This window comes from Xyrauchen texanus, chromosome 44 (assembly GCF_025860055.1).
Source record: "Xyrauchen texanus isolate HMW12.3.18 chromosome 44, RBS_HiC_50CHRs, whole genome shotgun sequence".
In the NCBI taxonomy this organism is placed as follows: Eukaryota; Metazoa; Chordata; class Actinopteri; order Cypriniformes; family Catostomidae; genus Xyrauchen; species Xyrauchen texanus.
This window is the reverse complement of record NC_068319.1, coordinates 9,107,066-9,130,960: the sequence shown is the minus strand read 5'-3', so window position 1 is coordinate 9,130,960 and position 23,895 is coordinate 9,107,066. Positions and strand designations below refer to the sequence as shown.

At 35.5% G+C, this 23,895-nt stretch overlaps 2 protein-coding genes across 4 annotated transcripts in view; both read right to left on the bottom strand.

Moving 5' to 3' along the window:
- Positions 1-1,044, bottom strand: part of nipblb (NIPBL cohesin loading factor b) — a 34,965-nt gene extending 33,921 nt beyond the window's left edge. For both annotated transcript variants that reach the window (XM_052117149.1, XM_052117150.1), the window contains exon 1: positions 799-1,044. The gene's annotated coding sequence lies outside the window, so the exon portion shown is untranslated. The remainder of the gene's footprint in view (positions 1-798) is intronic.
- Positions 1,045-3,210: 2,166 nt separating this feature from the next.
- slc1a3b (solute carrier family 1 member 3b) lies at positions 3,211-19,622 on the bottom strand. 2 transcript variants are annotated; one of them, XM_052117172.1, is made up of 11 exons: positions 19,541-19,622; positions 15,791-15,936; positions 14,448-14,721; positions 13,855-13,992; positions 11,078-11,282; positions 9,561-9,603; positions 8,503-8,774; positions 7,708-7,941; positions 6,769-6,963; positions 6,527-6,661; positions 3,211-5,494 (listed from the first exon to the last, which is right to left on the bottom strand). In XM_052117172.1, the coding sequence occupies exons 3-11, from the start codon at positions 14,626-14,628 to the stop codon at positions 5,284-5,286; spliced, it is 1,614 nt and encodes a 537-aa protein (XP_051973132.1). In that variant the 5' UTR covers positions 14,629-14,721; positions 15,791-15,936; positions 19,541-19,622; the 3' UTR covers positions 3,211-5,283. The 2 variants fall into 2 exon arrangements, with proteins under 2 accessions (XP_051973132.1, XP_051973131.1); XM_052117171.1 differs by lacking the exons at positions 15,791-15,936; positions 19,541-19,622 and adding an exon at positions 15,221-15,320.
- Between the last annotated feature and the right edge of the window lie 4,273 nt (positions 19,623-23,895).

The window sequence follows — 23,895 nt, the reverse complement described above, 5'->3', positions numbered from 1 at the left end:
GTTTGGATAATAAAGCGTGTTGACTTTGAGATAACTGGAATAATACATTATTTTGTTCTCTGACTATTTAATGTGAGTACAGTTTATTAACATTACTAAGTGTATATTTACTTTGATAGATGCTCAATAAATGTGTGCTCGTATTGCTTACTCCTGGACTTTTTTGTAATGTTTGTTTTGATTTGTTTTATAAAGTTGCTCATTATTTAAACTTGTTTATTGTAAAAATCTATATTTGCTCTAAAATGAAAATATAACTCACTTTAATGGCTAATAACAGGTCGATGAGGTTTGCACTAGTATTGGCTACTCTGATTGACAGTGAGTGAAAACGGATTACTTTATTGTGTATAGATTGTGTAAGGTTTGCAATAAGAGGAGAGTGTTGTTTAGTGTAACAGATGGTCAATAAGTTGCTGCTGTTCTGATAGATGGTCAATGAGGTTTGCTCCAAGAGGAGAGTATTGTTTACTCTGATACGGGTAGCTTTGGAACTGCAGGCCTGTATCACTCTACCGCTGGAGTTCGGGTTCAGCTGCACACCTGTATATCCAGATGAGCACCCGGTCCGGCTCAGCCCGTCTTAACAGCCCGTTTGGCCTTTTGCTCGCTAGGCATCCGAACCGCTGATTCGCCTGCGGGCCCACACGGCGGATCGGCACCGAGCTAACGCATGCTAACACTGGGCGAGTGCTGAATAACACCGATAACCCATGAGAAAGTCCGAAGCACACAACCCGACATCGGGCCACCCTGCTCTGCAGCTCGAAACCAGCGAAACGGGTCCGGTGCGTTTACCTGAGGCTCTGCTGCTGTTGAAAGGTGAAGGTGGAGGGGTTCTATCTCGCTGTGTCCCTCTCACAACAATAATCCGGGTCGCACCGCTTCCTCTCACTGCAAACATGAAGACGGACGGGCGGAGCTCTTTTCTCTCGCCGGCGCTCGCGGAAGATCCCAGTTGATTCCGGCTGATGGCAGAAAAGATTCGGTGCCGAAGGTCTGCTGCTGGGTGCACATAAAGAATCCACACACACTCTCTCGCAGAACAAAATGCCGACCGGAAGCACTGCAGCAGGAATGACTCCCTCCACAGGCGCCGAACCAACCAGCAGCGACCCGCCGACTTCCGCTGCCTGCTCTCCTCCCCTTGCCTCCTTCTACCATCCCCTGCTTCCCAGCCATCCCTTCTATCCTCTCCTCACCTCTTTCCATCTGCCTACACTCCCCTTTCCTTCCATTCTGTACATTCACTTTTTTCCTTCTCTTACCTCATTTACTTTTCCTCATACTTTTTTGAATTTTCCTGTAATTCAAGCATCAGATATGAGCGATTAATTCATTAGGCATGTGTTTGGGGCTAAATGCGTGTAAAATTACGATGCGTGTATAATTTAAATACACAAAATACACTTTTTTGTTTAACTGTTTTTTAATACATCGTCACACATCTGATTATTTTGTTAAAAAGAAAACCAGAATATTTTGAATCGACAATGTTTCATCAACTTTGATATTACTCGAAGATTTAGCTAATATTGAAAATGACTCTTTGTTCGTACTAGTAGATAAGCGCATGTGTAAAATTGCACAACATCGCCTCCCTGCGGTACGACTCTACTAACAACTGGTAGTGGGCTTTGTGTTAAAGGTATAGTTCACCCAAAACTGAAATTTCTCTCATCATTTGCTCACCCTCAAGTCGTTTTTATATTAACTCTCCTCCCTGCCCAGTAGGTGGCGATATACATGAAGAATGCCTATTAGCTAAAAACAAAAGATGAATAATGCTGAAGTGAAAGTTAGAAATAGGCCTAGAAATGTATAGTAAAAAAGGACTTAAATATTGATCTGTTTCTCACCTACAAATCCCATCAGAAGATATGAATTTAACCAGTGGAGCCATATGGATTACTTTTATGATGCCTTTATGTGCTTTTTGGCCCTTTAGAGTTCTATTCACCATTCATTTGCATTGAATGGACCAACAGAGCTGAGATATTCATTTTAAAAATCTTAATTTGTGTTCAGCAGAAGAACGTTATACACACCTGGGATGGCGGGTGAGTAAATGATGAAAGCACTTTCATTTTTGGTTGAACTATCCCATAAACTCGGCTATGTAAAGATGCCTTTAAATACAAAATAGGCTACCACAGGTTGGCTGTGCATTTTTAAAGCATGCTGGAACAAATATACTTCAATGAAGGTGCAGATATTCCTTTAAGCCACTTCTCTTTGTGTTATTTAAAACAATGCTGTGCATATTGCATTCTGTCTTATTATTATAAAGGCAATAATAATAGTACAGTAATCTGATTTATTGGAGAACTTGTAAGAATTTTGGCTGGTTGTGTGTCAGTTTTAACAATACCTTAATCTGTTTATATTGAGTGAATGTGTCATGCAAAGAGATTCAGAATAAAATCACAGTTTTAAAAATACAAATTAGCCTAACAAAAATCAAGCAATATGTCAGTCATCTTATTATATCATCTGCAGAATTTTTGCTGTCATTATGTCTGTCCATTTGTAAGGAAACAATGAGCTGGGATCAGGGACTTTGTTTGTTAATTAGAATTCATGGAAAACATAAGATACATATAAATATATGAATGTAAACTTGTGTGTTGTAGAATTACACCATCAGCTATTCTCTACTGAAAGGATGTCTGTAAGTATATTAAAACATAACAACAGTGTCAAAATGCATACAACAACTGGTCGTAATGGAGAAAATAGTTGTCCATTTGGTGGCAGCATAATTCCATAGTAGAAATATCCAGCGTCTGAAGTGAGTTTCTTTTAATGAGATATATTACTGTGTAGTTTCTCTGTACTTCATTTGAAGAAACTTTTTTCGAAGAGCTTCATTCTTGAAGGTTTTAATTAATTTGTATTTAAACCTGTTATTGATTAATTATATTCCTTCTTAATTGTATTCATTGTTTTAATGGGAAATAATAGTACCCCATTAACAAAACTGAGCATGTTGCTAAAAACAAAAGCTGGTCCTTTTAATTGCCCAGTTCAATTCAATTCAATGCTAAATCTCAATTCACATGTTAAATTCTCATTAGGCCCATTGTCCAAGTGGCCTAACAAGCGCTTTAGCACAATAGACCACATGGGACTGTATTATAATGTACAGCTTGTCAACAATAATTATTCTTACAAAATGCCCACACAATGCCACAGAAATAATTTCCATTCTCCATTTTATTTAAAACTATATTTAACATACACACAATCCTTATAATCTTTATCTTCTATATAATTTCTAATCACCAATTTTGTTCTTTACACTCTTGATAGGAAATATTCAGCATTCTCAAAAACAAATGTAAGCATTTAAAAAAAGGCAAACAAACATCACAGTTTCCTGTTGAGTAAGTATAATAATCTATAGCATTTATGTTTTAAAAAGATATACAGCTTTTAAAATCACTCAATTTTGCATGTCATCGCAAACACTCAGCCCCTTTACCTACAATTAATAATCAGTAGCAGCTAAGTATTATTTCTATTTATTAGTAATTTCAGCAGATGGCAACAAGAGGGTCATTGAATGTGCTGAAATATCTGCTCAAATACAAAATAAATATGAAAGAGTCTTCACATACTCTATTTATAGATGATTATGTAAAATACAGAGCCCAAATGTTTTGAATCATGGAATCCTGCCCTTATTAAACACCCAGCGCAGAACTTATGCTTGCTCATCAGGTGAATAATTTACTGTGAGAAAAGCATTGACATTCATCTCTTAAAATCATTGCTTAAAATCAGTCCAATTTACATACATGACCCTGTTGAACTTCTTCAAACCTTTAAGGTTTGAATCTTGATATTATTATTGTAACTGTAGCTTGTGTAACACGTTGAGTCTATTATTAATTTCAATGCCCGCTTGACAGTACATAAATTCAGATTTTAACTAATTATTAAAACAATGAAAGCGATGCAAAAAAGAACATGCGTTATTATATATTTTTATAAAGGCAAAACTCTCCTGCCAAATCCAATTATCATTTGGCAGACCCGGAGACATCCAAAGCACATGAACAAAATTACCATAAAAGGACAAAAGAAGGCTAAAAAAATTAAAATAAAAATAAAGCCAACACGGAGGCCCCAAAAAGTATTTGGACACTTTTAGATACTTAAGTTACACTTAACAATGTCTGAATTTTCATTGCATGAAATAATGGAACAACGAAATATCAAAACAAGTGGCATTTGCAAACAAATGATGCTAGACCTGATCATAGAACTAACTTCACCTTTCTTAACCATTTTCCTTTTTTTAACCAACTGGGGTCAAGTGGATTTTTGGTGGATGTATGAAGTTACTTCCCCTTAAAGGGATAGTTCATCCAAAAATGAAAATGATCTCATACTTTCCTCACCCTCATGCCATCCCAGATGTCTATGACTTTCTTTCTTCTGCAGAACACAAACAAAGATTTTTTAGAAGAATATCTCAGCTCTGTAGGTCCTCACAATGCAATTCTGAAGCACATGAAGCATAAACGTAATCTATAAAACTCCAGTGGTTAAATTGATAACTTCTGAAGTGATTTGATAGGTGTGGGTGAGAATCGGATCACTATTTAAGTCTGTTTTTACAATAAATTCTCCTCCCTGCCCAGTAGGTGGTGATACACACGACTAATGCGAATCGGCAAAAACAAAAGAAAAACCATGTGAAATGGAAAGTAAAAGTGATAGTAGAGTGATAGTAAAAATGGGTTTAAATATTGATCTGTTTCTCACCCAAACTTATATCCCTTCTGAAGGTATAGATTTAAACACTGGAGTCTTATGGATTACTTCAATGCAGCCTTTATGACTTTTGGTGCTTAAAAATGTTGGTACCATTTGCTTTCATTGTAAAATGAAATATTCAATATTTCAAGAGCTGAAATATTCTTCTAAAATTCTTTGTTTGTGTTCAACAGAAGAAAGTCATACACATCTGGGAAGGCATGAGGGTGAGAAAATATTCAGAGATTTTAAAATGATTGATTGAAGTACCTCTACCTCTTTAAGTTCACACAGATGTCATAGCACAATGGTGGAGGCCATGGGGTTAGAACCTGTGACCTTCTGATTACCAGCCCTGTGCTTTAGCCACTACACCACCACCACCACTGAAATTTTGTTCTATAATGCAGATATTCATGCATTTGTAAGTATGGCTTTAGTATCTAGATAATTTTTGGGGCCACTGCACATTCACACACACACAAAAAAATCCTTGGTTGGGCATTGAACTTGCCTCCTCTACATCTTGGTTTCACTGTCTCGTGGTTTCTCATTCTCATATTCATTCTCCTGAGAAATCCTCTGATAGGGTTTCTTCACTTCATTCTCCTCTAGCACACAGCTTCCCAACTCCAAATCACCGCTTTGAAGCTCATCTTTGGACAAGAACTCAATAATTCCAGCTCCTATTGAATCTCCCAGTACATTTGTTGTTGTACGCAGTCGATCCCTGTAAATTCAACAGAAAGTGCGTGTAAAAGGAGATGAAGAATCGGCTTATTAAAGGGATATTCGTTTATCCACTCTCATGATGTTTCAATCCCACTGAACACAAAAGGAATGTTATCCTCAGTCACCATTTACTTTCACTGAGGCTAATATACTGCATAACGTCTCCTTTAGTGATCCACAGAAGAAATATAGTCACACAGGTTTGAAACAACATGAGGGTGAGTCTATGATAAAACAAATATACAAATCTTAGGTGAACTATCCCTTTAACTTTAACATTACTTATCAATTGAACCCTAAGACAGTCAATTTCAGTGAGGTTTGATTAGTGGCCAAAAAGTTTCCCACTTTCAGTTCAGTTTTCATCCTAGTTTAAAAAGATGCTCTTTTAGCTGTGTAACTTGTGGGAAAGGGGATCTATCTAGAATGATTAATTTGGCCAACCTAATTACGTTTCTATGTTAAAACCAATTGAATTACATGAAATTCACAAAAAAATATGGAGCATGTCTCATGGGCATATGTCAAAGTGTGTCACCTGGGTTGATAACAGAAAAATTAAGGGAGTCCCAAATAAAAGGGAGGATGAAGTGGACAAATGTTGAAGATGTTTTTAACACTGTGAAAACTGATTTTAAGGTTTAGTTGTATCAACTAGCTTTTTTGAGTTAACATAACACAAATTTCATGCAAACTTGTTAAGTTTTGATTCTAATAATATATAATATATATCTATTTGGATTAGCTTTATATGTCACAATATAAAGGTTAATCGAACAAAACCTGTTAAATCCAGATAACTAAAAAATTAAACGTTTTGTCAATGGACTATTTCGTTCAAAACATTTTAAGTTGAAAGAAACTGATATTTTTTGTTAGTGTAACTAGTGTTAGTGTGTCAAAGCAAAAAGACAACTAGTGTAAGTTATTAACACATTTTTATTTAATTAAATATTTTACAGTTATTTTGCAAAACAAATATATTTCCTATAGAAACTAAATCAAATTTAGACTATTAGAGATCACTTACAGGAACCAATCAACAGCAATGATGAGAGTGATGTCATCAGTCGGCAGTCCGACAGAGGTCAGTACAATCACCATGGTGACCAGCCCAGCCTGGGGGATTCCGGCCGCCCCAATACTTGCAGCAGTGGCTGTAATGCTGTGTCATTAAAAAGAATGTCAGTCATACTTGTGATGTATTCATACTATATCATTCAGTTTTATTAATGAATCATCTTTTATATGATGTTTTAAAAATAGTCCCACCTAATGGTTATGATCTGCCCGAAGTTCATGTCCATGTTGTTAACCTGGGCGATAAAGATGGCTGCCAGGGCTTCATATAGTGCTGTTCCATCCATGTTGATCGTAGCTCCAACAGGAAGCACAAATCGAGTCACACGTTTGTCAACTTTGTTATTCTCTTCCAAACATCTGAAGGTAACTGGAAGAGTGGCTGAGCTGGGAGAACAAATTACATAGTTACCACCATTAAAGGAAAATTCCAGGTTCATTACTAGTTAAGATCAATCGACAGCATTTGTTTTAACATTGATTACCGCCAAAAAATAATTTTGACTTGTCCCTCCTTTTCTTTAAAAAAAAAAAAAAGAAAAAATCTGGGTTCCAGTGATGCTCTGTCAATGGAAGTGAATGGGGGCCAATACATAAACGTTAAAATACTCACTATTTCAAAAGTATTGCCAAAAGAAATAAACAATATGCATGTTAACATGATTGTAGTGTGATAAAATCACTTACTAACCTTTTCTGTGTAAAGATATAGCCAATTTTACAACTTCTTTGCCATGACAATGATAGTCAACAAACCCTAAAACCTTAAAATGACTGTAAAAAAATGTAAATGAAACAACTTTATATCAAATAATACATGAGTTTCATCAGAAGAATTTATGCAAGTGCTTTTATCAAATTATAAGCTCCACATTTCTGCCTATAAACCCTCCAAAAATGAGCCCTGTTCACCTCTATTGTAAGTTCCTCACTGTAACTTTATGCCACAAATACTGTGGATTGAGTTGAATTTATATTGAACCTGGAATATTCGTTAAACAACACCAATGTCATGGGTTCGATTCTTAGGGAATACAGAAACTGATCAGATATACTTGAATGTAAGTTGCATTGGATAAGATCATCTGCATAAATATTTCTGATTCCTGCAACATGAATTTGTGGGCCTACCTGGAAGATGTTCCAAAAGCTGTGATGAGAGCCTGCAGTAAACCCGTTATGAACATGTAGGGGTTCTGCCGTGTGATGACAAAGTACAAAGTTGGAAGAATGATCATCCCATGTATCATGAGGCCAATTATCACTGTGACAGTGTACATGCCCAGCTGACCGCCCATCTCAGTGATGTCGTCCATCTCCACGATTTTTCCAGCAATCAGAAAGAGTATTCCAATTGGTGCGTACCTTAGAAGAAGATAGGGAGTTTACATTTGCTTGTGGTACATTTATTTTTCTTTTATAATATTGATTAAAACACCTTATAGTTCTGTATATGCCATTTCTAAGTAAAACTAAACCACCAATCTGTTAAATTGTCTGGTCAGTAGTAAAGAATTAAGCATAGGCTATATCATGTGTACTGTAAGGTATCGGCAAGTCTTTCTGACCTACTAAAATAAACTTCCCAGTTTAAGAGTTTACATACTAAATGTACAAAAATAAACTCCAACAACATTGTTTCCAAAATATGTATTGATGAACGTTGAAGTCTACTCTCTGTAGTGGAAGACGTTGTATGGGCACAATTCAGTTTGTCCTTTAATGTTAAAGGTTTTGAATAAATAACACCACACAAAAGTACCAACTCCATATTGATAGCATCTTTTATAGTTGGCAGAATAAACAGCTAATAAAGAATAATGATGTTAGTTGGGAAGCACTAAAGCTGAGATTTATTGCAGACTAGTCATGCACTACATATCGAAAAAGCTGTTTCTAAACTCATGTCTGTTTGGGATCACTCACCACATAATAATAGCGACAAGTCTCATGATGGCCTCATTGAGAGAGTTAAAGAAGTCTCTGAGAGCCTGTCCCTGTTCCTTCATGTTCCCAACGATCAAGCCGAAGCACATTGAAAACACCACCAGCCCGAGGGCATTAACCCCACTGGTGTTGCCAGAGAGAGGAATTACCTCCTCTTGGGCGATCTCCTGGGTGGCGTTAGTCAGGTTAAATATAGAATCATTCACTATCATCTTCACATGAATGATTCTCTTTCCATATTGAGTCTTGAACTACAGGGGAGAAGGAAAGAAGAAGGGGACAAGTTTTAAAAATGTTCTGTAGCTCAACATGCTAGCAACACCAATGGTTGTGGGTTTGTTCCCAGGGAACACAGATGCTGGTAAGATGTATACGTTGGATACATTGTAAGTTACTTTGTAACTAAGAAATGTTTTCATAGCCATAATTTAGAGAATGACTCTTTAGCTATGTTTGAAATGTATTCTTTTAGTTCTAGTTGGCTGCAGGGTGTCCATGGGGAATATGTCCGGACAGACTGTGAGCCTCTTCAGTATCATTGCCAATTATGTCCCATTTAATTCAACTGTAGCCGCATCACATCTCTACCAAAGCTCTGGCCAGCTGGTCCAAGCACAGCTGTAGCTCAATGAGGTCTAGCTGTAGGTCTATTCCTTACATCTTCATTTAATTAATCTTCAATACTTGTCATCAGTGTTGGTACGATTATAAATCCAAGGCCTCCAAGAAATAATTTTTTGGTTCCAAGAGTGCTAAAAGATCCTGACATTTTTTTGTACACTTTGAAATGTCACATCAGAACTTCCCTCAAAACCATCTCCAACACTTTAGTGGAGTTTTTAATATTTATTATTTTAATGTATTATTTTAATGTTTGTATGTGATAATGCACATCCATAATCTTTTTGATCAGCTTTATAAATTCTTTTTAATTATATTGTAATGTTGAGCCCTTAGTTTCTGATTTCCAAGCTCTGCTTTTTTACAAAGTTTAACAAATCAATTCAGTTTCGATACAAGAAAACAGATGTTCTTACCTGTTGTGTGCAAGCTTGGACCAGATTAGGTGGAAACATGTTTCTGAAAAAAGAGTGCATGTATTGAAAAGGATGTCACTGGTTTAATATGCAGCTTATTTTAAAGGGATAGTTCACCAAAAAAATTAAAATAAACTCTCATCATTTACTCACCCTCATGCGATCCCAGATGTGTATGAAAAACTATTTCTGGTAACACTTTAGAATACTGTATCTTACCTAATGCATAACTAATAAGGAATTAATGCAGACCTAATAGGTAATTCTTCTTTAACACTTAAGTCACTACTATTAACTACTAAGGAAAATGTGTTAACTAATCAGTATGTAATAGCATTTTATAGTTGTGTTAAGTAACGATTAGCTAATCAATAACTATTGAATTCAGTCATGCCTCCTGATGAACTACTTTTAATTATCTACTAATTGAGCAACAGGAGAAATAACTATTGAGTAACTACTAATGAACAGTCGGTTAATTACAATTACAATAATATCATAACAATTAGCCATTACAATATTCAGGTTGTGGCACTTTCTTCTTCCTTACTTCTAATGTTATTATTACTATGGAAATGCAATACGCATTTCGTGGAATTACTACACTCCCAAAATGAGTCATTACAGCGAATTTAGTAGTTTTGGCCTGTATGGTCAATTGCTTTGTGAGTGTGGTCTGTAACAAGAAATCAACAACGGAATGGAACCCCATCCCCACTATAAGTGACTTCATCAAAAAAGTAAAAAGTAGTTAATTAGGAGGCATGACTGAATTCAGTAGTTATTGATTAGCTAATCGTTACTTAACACAACTATAAAATGCTATTACATACTGATTAGTTAACACATCTTCCTTAGTAGTTAATAGTAGTGACTTAAGTGTTAATGAAGAATTACCTATTAGGTCTGCATTAATTCCTTATTAGTTATGCATTAAGTAAGATACAGTATTCTAAAATGTTACCCTATTTCTAATAGATAAAATCATGTTCCCCTTTTTCATATAGAAATACGTCATATTATGGAAGTAAAATGTATTGCAAACACTGATTTATGTTGACTTTATACTTTTCTTTGTATTAAAAGGATAATTCACAGATTTTTAGAAGTATATTTCAGCTCTGTAGGTCCCTTCAATGCAAGTGAATGGTGACCAGACCTTTCAAGCTCCAAAAACCACATATAGGCATCTTAAAAGTAATCGATAGAAGAGATCAAATAGGTGTGGGTAAGAAACAGATCAATATTTATGTCCTTTTTTTTTTTTACAATAAATCTCCATGTAAATACTGAAAGGAAAAGTGAAAGTGGAGATTTGTAGTTAAAAAGGAATTAAATATTGATCTTTTTCGAAGGAATTGCATCGCATCAGAAGACATATATTTAACCACTGGAGTCTCAGTGGTCTGCCTTTATGTGGTTTGTAAGTCTCATTTGTAATGAGAAAGTGAGTAAATGATGATGGAATTTTCATCTATCCCTCTAAAGTAACTGACAGGTTACACTTGTTCCAGTACCTGATGAGGTCCAGGAAGGCATCCGCAGGGCTGACCTGCTCGATCTTTTGCTGTTCGGCGAATTCATCCTTTGAGCCTTTGCCCGGGTGGATAATGAGAACCATGATGATGCCAATAAACACAGCGATAAAAGTAGTGGTCATGTAGTATATGACTGCACGCATTCCCATCTTTCCAGAGGCTCGACTGTCCAATGCTGCCATGCCTGGACAGAGAATTAGCATTTATGTTTTACCTCATGTATTCATGACCGCCAAATAAATCTGTCAATTTCAACATATAATATAACAACATTGTAATAAATACTGTATACCATTATACTGAATGCTTCCCCAAACCAGTCAAAAGATCATTATTACTGAGACAGGACATTTAGTGGACACATTGAAATGATTATGACCAACATTGATTAACAGAGTTTTACAGAATGCTGCATTTAGCAGCTATAGCCATATGTAACGTGATATTGATACATGAAGATTGTTAGCAAATAATGAAAGTTTCAATGTATTTACATTCTTAACACACATTCCTGGTCTTTTTGTTCATGATTCATTGGTGCACTTTATTCCAAAGAAGAAATGTTTTTTCTTCATAATCCTTTTGCAAAATGTAATAACTTGCTCCATGTCTGAAATTACACCCCTTTTCGGCTGATGTTACCAAGCCCTCTTGTTTATCAACCCCTTACCTCCGACCACCTAGCTTCACTCTGGCAAAGTATAAACACCCACTTTCACAATTTCTAATAGATAAAATCAAGTTCCACTATTTCCTTTTGTTGTATGTACTTTTCATATAGAAATATGTCACATTATAAAAGTAAAATGTATTGCAAACACTGATTCGTGTTGACTAAAAGTTTCTTGGTACTAAATGGATAATTAACCCAAAAATAAAAATTCTCTAATCATTTACTCACCTTCATACCATCCCATATGCGTATGACTTTCTTTCTTCTGCTGAACACAAACAAAGATTTTTAGAAGTATATTTCAGCTCTGTAGGTCCATAGGCAAGTGAATGGCGACCAAAACTTCTCCAAAAAGCACATAAATGTAGTATAAAAGTAATCCATACGACTCCAGTGGTTAAATATATGTCTTCTGAAGCGGTCCAATCAGTTTGGGTGAGAAAAAGATCAATATGAAATCTTTTTTTACCACAAATCTCCACTTTTAGTTTGTGAAAGTGAAAGTAAAAGTGGAGATTTATAGTAAAAAAAATAACTTATGTAGTGATCTGTTTTTCACCCACAGCTATCATCTTGCTTCTAAAGACATACAGTATATTTAACTAATGGAGTCTTATGAATTACTTTTATGCTGCCTTTATGTGACTTTTGGAGCTTGAAAGATCTGGCCACCATTCACTTGCATTGTATGACATTTCTTCTAAAAATCTTTGTGTTCTGCAGAAGAAAGAAAGTCATATGCATATGAGATGGCATTAGGGGGAGTAAATGATTAGAGAATTTTCATTTTTGGGTGAACTATCCCTTTAATTACAATTATTGTCGAATTCAATTTACCAGAGTTGAGCTATAGAAAAGACAGCAAAATATTTGACTTGCCAAAAACACAAAGCAAATTAGAGTTAGGATTTCGAAACAGTCAGGGGCATTTCTGCAGTCCTTATCCTAATAGCAAAAAAGAGAAATCATCCATTGTTAAATCCCCTTGTCCTTCTGGGGGCCCATACTCAAACATCTTTTCAAGTTCAGACTCTCACTTCATAATTTCCTCTGTTCCCACTTGGTCTCTCTCGACCACACTTTTCTCTCTCTTAGGCATTTGCTCATCTGGCGCACACTCTCTCTTTCTGAGAGGCCTGGGAAATTCCACCTGCCCGGGTTTGGGCAGTCATGCCACCCTTTTTGTGTCTCCATGGCAACAGCAAACAGTCTCCCAATGCACTTGTATCAAACTAAAGAAATGACTCATAATGTGAAGCATCAAAGAACTGAATAAACAAAAACAAAAAAAGTCCCCCCTCACACCCAAGTATGACACAAATTATTATTCTTATTACATATTATTACATAATCTAATTTAATCTAATCTAATATATAATATAGTGATGATAAATAGTTTGCAAGGCCTCAGTATTACCCTTTAAACTGTTTTGTGTGTGTGGTCTTTTAAATGAGTTTGAAGGAAGAAGACATTCTTTTTATGTCTGTGAAGTGAAGCACCAGGGGTGGGGAGGGTGGATACTCTTTACATCCTCTGCCTCATTCTCACTGACACTTTTTATAGAAGCACAAAGAGGTCACTGTCTATAAACCAGAAAACTGAGCTCAGAGTAATAATAGCATGTTTTACACCTGTTCCACCTTCCTGTATTTACTTCTGACTTTGAATGTTTGTTGCGAGACCTATTTCAGCATTTTTCAGAAACAACAAAACAAAAACAATTTGTATTATTCATACTTTGTTTAGATATTTCTGCATCACCAATCCTCTTACAAGTAATCCTCTTTAATTCTGTGCTCCAAATTTGTTCTGCTTGTTCTCGTAAGTACTAATTGGCCACTAATTTCCTGTCTTTCCACCCCTTTTTCTCTTTCACTCCAAATAGAATGATTTCAAAAGTGGAGCCACACCCACAATTCTAAATCCAAGTCGTTCACATGTTTTCATTCTAATTAATGTCGTTGCTTTCTTAAACTTTGTGTTCTGGGATTAATGTATAATTCAAGCATTGTAGTAACTTTAAAAATGCTCCTTTTAAATGAATTTCAATCTAAAAATCAATCAACAAACTAAATATCATACCTGTAATCAAACTGGATATCAGTAGGGGGAGCACTAACATCTGCAGCATTCGCATCAATAGTTCTCCGGGAAAGGAGAAATACTTCACTTCTCTGTATGACATCTTGTATGGCCTCAAGGCAAAACCCAGCATGATACCTGAAAAAAAAAACAGTTCAGATGCACTGATCCGTACAAATTCTTTTCCATTAATAGACCTATTTCAAATGGGCTCTGCTCAACAAAAGGGCTGCTCAAGGTGTTTTTAAGCTTTACAGAAAAATAGTAATGTTGCCAAGTTAATGATCTAGGCTGGCAACTGATCAGTTATAGTTTTGAACCCCACAGGGGTATTAGGCCAAATGTTAGCCTCAGTCACCATTCACTTTCATTGTATGAAAAAAAAGACTGTGAATGGTGACTGAGACTAACATTCTTCCTAACATCTTGTTGTGTGTTCCATGGAAGAAATAAAGTCATACCGGGTTGGAACAACATGAGGGTGAGTGAATGATGACAGAATTTTCTTTTATAGTGTCCTTCCAGAATAATTTTCACAAATCCATTAGAATCTAATGTCAACAATTGAACTAGGAGAGACTCGGTGCACTGACCAATGACCACAGCTCCAACGGTGAACAGCACAAAAGCATTTCTCTTCAAAAAGGACTTCACGTCATCTTTAGTGATATCTTCCACTTTCTTCTTTGCCTTAAGGGAACGCAGGTGAATTCTCTCTCGAAACTGTTGCATGCGGCTGCGGGACCGTGGCTTCTCCCCACTGGTTTTTGTCATCCTGGCAGTGTCACTCAACACACTGAGTTCAAGCTAGCTGGGTGGAACCGGTGACCCAAATGAGACTCCAGCCACAGGCGCACACAGAATGATCTAGAATCATAATCATTTTATATAGGGTGACTTCATGTAAATTGGGTCACTTTTTGAGAGTCACCTTATAGTAACAATGCCAGTTGAATCAGACAAGACACCAAAATATTGGGAAATGTAAATTTTAGAAATGCATCTTCAAAACATAAAATAAGACCCACATTAGTATGATTTATTTGGGATTAACTGGAATATAACTGCATATGATATGACCTCAACAAATATCTACCTCATTATTATGTGCCGAGCAGCATCATTACAGTTATTTAACACAAATTCTGTCATCTCACAGTCTGAATTTCATCAGATTTGGATGTCTGACACAACTATTGTATAATCTTTCAATCCATTTAAATGATAGAGACAGCAACAATAGTCGTGTTCATCAAATATGTAGAAATTATAGCTAAAGACAATTTATAAATTGACCTCTAATCAAATGTAAACCACCTTAAAAAATTCCTCCATAGCTACAAGTAGTTGAGAGAAAAAGACTTACCTACTGCCAGTGAGCCCTTATGCTGAGAGATGCCTTGAGTGAGCCACTCTGTGGTGGAGATTTAATGATCTTTCACCAGAGCTCCTGGTACTCAGGAATCTCAAAAGGGGAGGAGCTTGTCAATCCAAATAGGAGATGCTCACTTCAAAGGGGGGCCCAGTCTTGGTATGATGGAGTGCCAAGACGGGTTGTTGCTAGTTTCACTCATGAAATGTATTTAACTAGTACAGTAAATGAAACCCAAGCTATATTGACAGCTTTTGTTTCAAGGTCAAATTAACATCTATCCAATGCTAATTTTGAAAAAATATTGTCCACTGCTTTTGTCCACTAGCTATTCAGATGACACTCTGGGACTTCCTGTGGGGTGAGAGTTGTTTCACACACTCACCTCTCCCACAGACATGACAATCAGAACTTCCCTCATTCAGTGTGTGAACCACTCTCTAAATGCATCTGTATGGATTCAATCCTCATGGATGATGTCATTCTATGACATGTATTTTACATATTCATTTAATTAAAGGGACAGTTTACCAAAAAATGAAAATTCTGGTATTGTTAACTCACCCCTCATGTCACTCCAAACCCATACGACTTTCTTTTTCCATGAAACACCAAAGGAGAAATTAAGCAGAATTTCTGAGATGCTCTCTTTTGTACAATGAAAGTGGATGGGGACCAGAGGCAGTCAAGCTCAAATAATGACAAAACAACTAACAAAAGAAAACACAATAAAAAGCATGATAAAAGTAAACCATAAAACTTGTCAATGTTAAAAATGTAATCCATGTGCAACCCCTTTAGCCATTTATATATTTACAATAAAGCATGTTCTCATGTTCTTATTGTTAAAAAACGGTTTCTCTCTTCTTTTTTTTTTTATCAAGGAAATTCACTAATTACCATCCTTCCTTTAGACTATATAATCCCTGGAAATCAAACAATAGCAAAATGTTATTCTATGGCTGCTGCTTAATACAGTATCTAAGTGAACAGTTGTTAGGGGCCGTTTCACAGCGAACACATTTTTGCATGCTTCTACACTGTTTTTCAATTATTTTTAATGTGTAAACATGCGTTAGACAAACATCTTTAACCATTATCTCTCTATTTAAAGCTTTGTGTCAGCGTGTTTGATCTAAACGTCACTTTATTATCAAAGTTGAAGTCCTTTTTACTCTAAATCTCCACCTTCACTATCACTTTAACACCTGTGAGTCACACGTGGTGCCTGTTTAGTTTCACTTTAACATCTGAAAGTGAAAGTGGAGATTAGATTAAAAAAAAGACTTAAATTAAATGTTGTTCTGTTTCTCACCCACACCTATCATATCGCTTCTGAAGACATGGATATAAACACTGAAGTCATATTGATTACATTTCTGTAATTATCATTTTATCTTTGGGTGAACTATCCCTTCGAAAATTTGTGTATTTTAGCATTCTAAGTCAACATGCGCTAGATAGACATCACTGACCATTGCACCATGTCTCACGCAGGAGCGCCATGCTTTTTAGACGTGTCTAGTTTAAAAGAACGAATCTCGACACACCTTCATCTCATTATATATTTATTGCCATGCATCTAGCTTTTGTCACACAGGAACATGTTTGGTCTGAATGACCCCTTATGTGTCATAGTTGTTAATACCTTATGTAGGTATAATTAAGCATGTTTATTAACCAATCATTATCCAGGATTGGAACTATCGATTTTAAGATGAAATTTAAATTTGATTGGTCAAGTGATTGGTCTCTCTATCCAATCACTCCATCTCCAGAAGTCCATTTTAATGAGGTTTTGATGCAGGCTAGGTCTCTGTCCTCTCTCAGAATAACTTGGTCCTCTACACTGGGCTGTTGGAATGTCTCTGCTTTTGTCTGGCCTCTGTGAGTGTAATCCTAAACAGAGCTTGTCTTGAGTGTGTTATTTGGACCAAACACTTTCAGACTTGCACTCCCACACCCACCCCGTCATCCAACCCTTTCCTCTCTCTCCCTCAACAGACAAAAGAGATGAAGCACGAAAGAAGCTTTCAACTTTTTTTTTTACTGTTTTAAGAGACAACGTTTAAAGACGTATAGATCTAGGTGTAGTCAGGCAGTTGTAAGTGTGAACCTGTTAAATCTGAGAGTTTGGATGGAGTATGTAGAGCAGTGGAATCAACAGGTATAACAGCAAAGATAGCCGTTTTCAGTTTATATGAAACATTCAAAGTCATTCAAAACATCTGACATCATTCATTTCGTCCACTTTTTCTCTTACAGATAAATCCTCAGTCATGTATTATTTAAAGGGGTCATGACATGAGAAATAAAATGTACCTTGATCTTTTGACATTTAAGAGGTCATTGGCCTATAAAAACATTCTGTAATTTTCAGAACTCAAAACTTGGTCCTCACCACAAAAAGAGCATTTGTTGAAACCAAGATGCCAAAATGACTCGTTCTCTTCTTTCTTCACATTGTGATGTCACACTGTGGTAGACATTCGCATCTGACCGCCTCCACAACAACACCTACTTTTTGAGCAGTGTGGTGGCAAGAAGAGATAGCAGGTCAGTTAAGAGCAGAGAGCCAATCATAACAGTGGATGTTTACTCTCAAGTTTTAAATGCAGTAAGAGCACTGAGCATTTTGACAGAGGGACAGAATGAGGGAGGAAAAAGAAAATGTTTACAAATATAGGACTGTTTTTGCCACACAAAAAAACTTAACTAATATTACAAGTGAACCTTAAGGAACAATTTAAAATATTTTAAAATAAAAAGACTAGAGTAAATGGTTTTCCAGAACTGTGCTGGCTGTTGGGTGTCTGTGAGTTTCAGGGGTTTTTAGGGACCCACTGTGATGAGCAAACTCAATGTGTCTGTCTGCATCAATAGCTTATCACCCAGCAACCATTCAAGCCATTAGCAGAGATTCTGCACATGCACACTGCATTCGGCCAGTCCACAGGGATGCCGCTTTGTGTAAAGAGGGTCTTTGCCCCTACAAAACATAATATAAAGAAACCCACAAGATTATCAAAATGCAAGAAGGAAGAGTTACATCCATAGATGTAACTGAGTCTTTATTGATGAGTGTTTTATGTAAATTCACTTACTCCAAGTTGATTCAGTCATAGACTGTTCTTATGGTTTTGAGCATTCAGTATTTGTCAAAACACACATATATAAGTAATAAGCAATAATAAGTTGTATATGGTTACTATTAAAGGAACAGTTCACTCCCAACATTTTTGTCATAATTTACTACCTCTAAAGTTGTTCAAACCGTTCCAATTTGCTCACTCTCAAGTTTCCAGCACGTTCCAATTTACTCTCAAGTTCCAACCCATTCCCATTTAACCACTCTCAAGTTGTTCCAACACGTTCCAATTTACTCTCTCAAGTTCCAACACGTTCCAATTTACTCACTCTCAAGTTGTTCCAACATGTTCCAATTTACTCACTCTCAAGTTCCAACCCATTATTCAACCCATCATCAAACCCGTTAATTTTGAAATCTAATTTTGTGTCTCACAAATGAAAGAAGGCAACTATTACTGGTTTACAATGACATGGTGATGAGTAAATTACAAAATTTTCATTTTTTGATTAATTATTTCTTTAATGGTAAGAATTAGATAAGAGATATTCAGAAACTTGGCTGTGAATTTGTGGATGTTTTTTTTTAATTATACCCAACTAGAAAAAGACAAGAAACAGATGTCTGATAAAAATAGATTTCTTTCCTTAGAGCTCATATGTCATTCACTATTACGTGCCTGTAATCATTGCAATAGTGAACTTGGACATTTCCCTCTTCACATTACCTAACAATGACCTCACTATGACCATGAGCAATCACACCCCGATAACTATATTCACACCACCATTTAATTTAAGAGAGCATTATTAAATGCATTATGAAAGCATGGTGCTGTGGGTTTTGTTCAAAGGCATTAGGGGGGACGGAATAAAAGGAAAACAAAAGACACTTCCGAGTTCACACCCTTAGGAGTGGTTCATTGGTAAGGAGGAGATAATCAACAAAGGACAAAAGTAGCGAAAGCCACTACTATGGATCTGTGATTAACTTTAAAGGAATATTCCAAGATCAATTCAAGTCAGTCGACAGCACTTGTGGCATAATATTAATAACCAAAAAAAATTATGTAGACTTGTCCCTCCTTTTTAAAAAGGAGGGACATAAAATGGAAGTTAATTGGGCCAATACGCAAAGGTTAAAATAACACTCACTGTTTCAAAAGAATAGCCACAAGGTGTGAACAATGTTAACATGATTTTAGTGGGATAAAATTATTTACTAACCTTTTCTGTGTTAAGTTATATCCAATTTCGCAACTTTGTTGCCATGACGACATAACACCGTAAACACGAAATCCCTAAAACGATCATGAAAACAACAATTTAAACAACTTTACAGCTGAATTAATAAAGTTTTAACTGAAGAATTTATGCCTATAAACCTCCCAAAAATTCGCCCCATTCACTTCCATTGTGCCTCACTGTAACCTCGATTTTTGATTCTTCTTCTTTTTTTTTTTTTTTTAAGAAGAAGAAGAAAAGGAGGGAGGAGTCAAAATAATTTTTGTGGTAATCAACATATGCACAGAGTTTTTAAAATGAAGTCTGATGGTTTCCCTGGTGTGGGCATTAACTTCTAATCACAGGTAATTTGAACATTCATCAAACATGATTCTCTCATTAATTACTTAACAAGTGTGAAGTGATCCAATATGCCTTTCATAGGTCCATATCACCACCTAGAATCACATATAGAGTTCACCAGATAGGACTGAGTACACATTAATAAAATCACATAAGATGTAAACATACAATCCATTTTATCACAGCATATGAGCCACAAAATAATCATGAACACATCATCAACACATATCTGACAAAAATAAATGACGATCTGACACATCAAGCAACAAATGGTGTTCATTAATCAATATCACCACTTATAGTCAAGTGAAAAAATTCATCAATAGCAAAGTGAAATACAAAATAACAGTACAATAATGATTTATATTCTACAGAGAATGGGTGAGAGACTATTCGGGGTGCTCAGAGGTAGTAACAAGAAAGATTGAAATCCTCATTATGGCCCAGTGGAGACATGTACTTCAAACAATGCTTCCTGTTGTAGAAGTTTTTTCTCCACATTCCCACCCCTTCTGGAACTTCTACCTTTCCAATTCCTATACAAGTTAACTGTTTTACATCATGATTACAATCATAAAATGTCCAGAGATTGGCGAGGTAACGTTGTGTCTTCTAATAGCTGATTTATGTTCACTTATATGTATTTTTAAAGATCTTGACGTCTTCCCAACATACAATGGACAGGGGCATTTTAACATATAAATCACGTGTTGTGGAACATATGATCAGTGAGTTAATACAAAAGATTTTTCCCATATGTAAATCGAATTGATTGGTTCTTATTATAGAGGAGAAGCCACACAGTTCCTGCACCGATAACAACCATTTATGAATGCATGCTTCTTTTCTGTAACCGCATCAGATTTACCAGTTTATTTGCTAAATGACGTGATCTTTTATGAATGAAAAAGGGAGGATGTTTAACGAAGTAACGAAGGGTCTGTAGAAAAATTTACCAGTATTTTTTAATAAAATGTGTAATTTCCAGAGATTTATTATAAGTTAGTACATAATTAACAGAAAATGAAAATTCTATCGATTGAGCTTAACTAGAATTGAACTCTGAAAATGTATTTAATGGTGCAACATACAACACAGTACATGAGAGATGGAAAGATGATCAACATAAAATGAAAGAAAATGACCCATAAATTTACATTTAATAACACAAAAACAAGCAGGTCTATTTGAAGGGATCCAATTCAGAGAGTTCTCACTTTCAGCATTATATCTGTTCCACTCCCAACACCCTCAAGCTCTATTCTCTCATGTTAACTCTCATTCTATAAACTCAAAAGTTTGAATATGGGAGGACTGTTAACATGCAAAGAGAAGAAACATTAGTATTCTGCTCAGACGACATCGGCCAGACTCTACAGTAATAAAATCAAAACGACTAAATCCGCTGATCTCCTGGATAGCCAATCTGATAATAAAATGTGTGTATAGATAACAAAAACACTTAGTTCAATCAAAACAAAGATTTTAAGTGGAAGATGCCAGAAATGTGATAATGTAAGAAGTGGTGCCTGTTTTTAATTTTGGTGTTGCTATGGTGATGCCACATGAATAGGTACAATGCAGAGATCTGATGGTTAAAGTTAAGGAGAGACACAGGATGGTTTAGGAGAAAGTCTCAAGCAAACAGGAATTCCCGGAGAGAGTTTTGAAGTGAATGCCAGAAACTCACAAAGAATTAAACGTGAGATACTCTCCCAGGACAAAACTAACTGAAGAGGAAACACAGCACATTTGCCATGCTGCAAATGAGTTAATTTAAGAGCGAGACTTCGACTAAACTGAAACTTAGAGGGAATAAAAAATATTCGCAGTTGCGAATTTGTAACAAATGTTACAGCATTCAGATATTTCTGTGTTTGGAGTTTAAAATACTGTATGTGTCAAATGAAAAGGAACCTATAATGCAAGAAATGCTGAATTTTGATTAATTCAGTAATGCATGAGGACTGAGATTATAAGACATATTTCATGAGTCTTTTGGAGGTAGTCCAAGCTTTTTCACACACTTGTACATAGTTTTAGATGTTGGATAAAGCTATTGGGTCATGCTCAAAATATTTTGACTTTTGGACTTACAGAATATTTACACTTTCAATTCCGTTCAGTTCATTTTTAGGCCATGAAATATAAGGGTGTTAATAGCATCATAAAACATGCACCACTGATTAGACTTAATCAATAATTCATAACTATAAATATTTTATATTTTTCAATACAAATCTTATAGGCATTAAACAATGTAACACCAATAGCATAATTAAATAATCTATGTGGAAAATTTACAGTTAAAATGGAAATGAACTTTTTCAACATGCTGGGAAAATCATATGCACATTTTAGCAGCATCTTCTTCCTCTGAACTTTGACCTTGGAAGTTCTTTTCCACAACTTTTAGGATTTTCAAAATACAAGTTTTTAACACTGATAACATCAATGCAATTAAATCAAGGGACAAACATTCTTTTAAAAGATTTAAATTATGAATTACTTGTTTAGCTTTTTGCAAACTGCTTAGGCCTTGCACTTATGCTTGACCTGAGAAAACAAAATGAGTGGAGAAAAAAATAAAATAAATAACTGTAAATGTGATTGAAATTAAAGTTTTTTTCAGGCAATTGACAAATGAAACAAAACGGTAATAATTTAATATAATGTTATAGAATGATGTCTTTTACATTTTAAAGGGGTTTCTTGACTATTTTAAATCTTTCTCATGACTGAAAAGTCAAGGGACATGTTTGTTACCATATTTTGATAATGACAGTAACACTTTACAATAAGGTTCCATTCGTTAACACTGGTTAATGCATTTGGTCATGAACAAAAAAACTATTGTTAATTGTTAGTTCATAGTGCATTAACTAATGCTAACATATCCAACTTTTAATTAAAAAAATTTATTATTGTGTTGAAATTGACATTAAACAAGTTTAATACATGCAGAATTAAGAATTGAATAAGAATTGTTCATTGTTAGCTTATGTTAACCAATTTTGTTAACTAATGTCAATAAATGTAACCTTATTGTAAAGTAATTCTAATGTCTATATGGGAATCAGTAAGAAGGTTGGATACTCAAGAAAATTATTTTCCGAAACACAGCTGGATAGTTTACTAAAAAAATGAACATTCATGTCAACATTTATCTACTCACCTTTATGTTGTTTCAAACCCGTTTGACGGTCTTTTATCTGTGAAACACAAAAGGAGATTTTGGCAAAATGTAAATGTCATTTTTCACTGTAATTGCATCTTTCTTTCTCTCCGTACAATAAAGTGGAATGGTTTTATTAATTTTCTAAACGTAAATTAATTTTTCAGGTCAATATTTCTAAGTAAAAAATCGGCAATATCAGAATGTTGTTCAACCATTCAATGCCCTGGCTGATTTCAAAAGAACTATCCGAAATCACCCTTTCTGTTGTGACTGTTGATTGAACTCTCTTTTACCGTCACAACTGTAACGCGACTGCCACCATACGGTCATCACATGAACTGCAGCACCAAATTCACATCAACACCGCCGCCCCAAACTCACACTATTGGTTGAGCCAATGTTGATGTGTCGGGCTTGACGGGCTGCTAAAACAAACAACAAAAAAAACACCAGTTTTGAAAGCACCAGTTAGGCAACAGTTTGGAATCTTTCAAATTAAAGTAACAATTTATGATTCAAAACGATGTGATGAAACCAGAGCATATAAAACTCTACAAGTGAAAAGACATGATCTCAGTGTGCTTATAAAATAATTACAGTCATTACACAGATTTCATTTTATTATGACAAATGTACAAGATTGTAAATCAAATGAAAGAAATTACAATATCGTTAACAAAAACATCCAAAAGAGGAACAGACGAACACAAAGGTCGTTTCTAAAAGCTAAAATCAGACGACATCTGTCCATCTGCTGTCATATATCTTAAAACACTGGTGCTGGCATCCCTCATCAAATTAAACAAAATGTGATGAC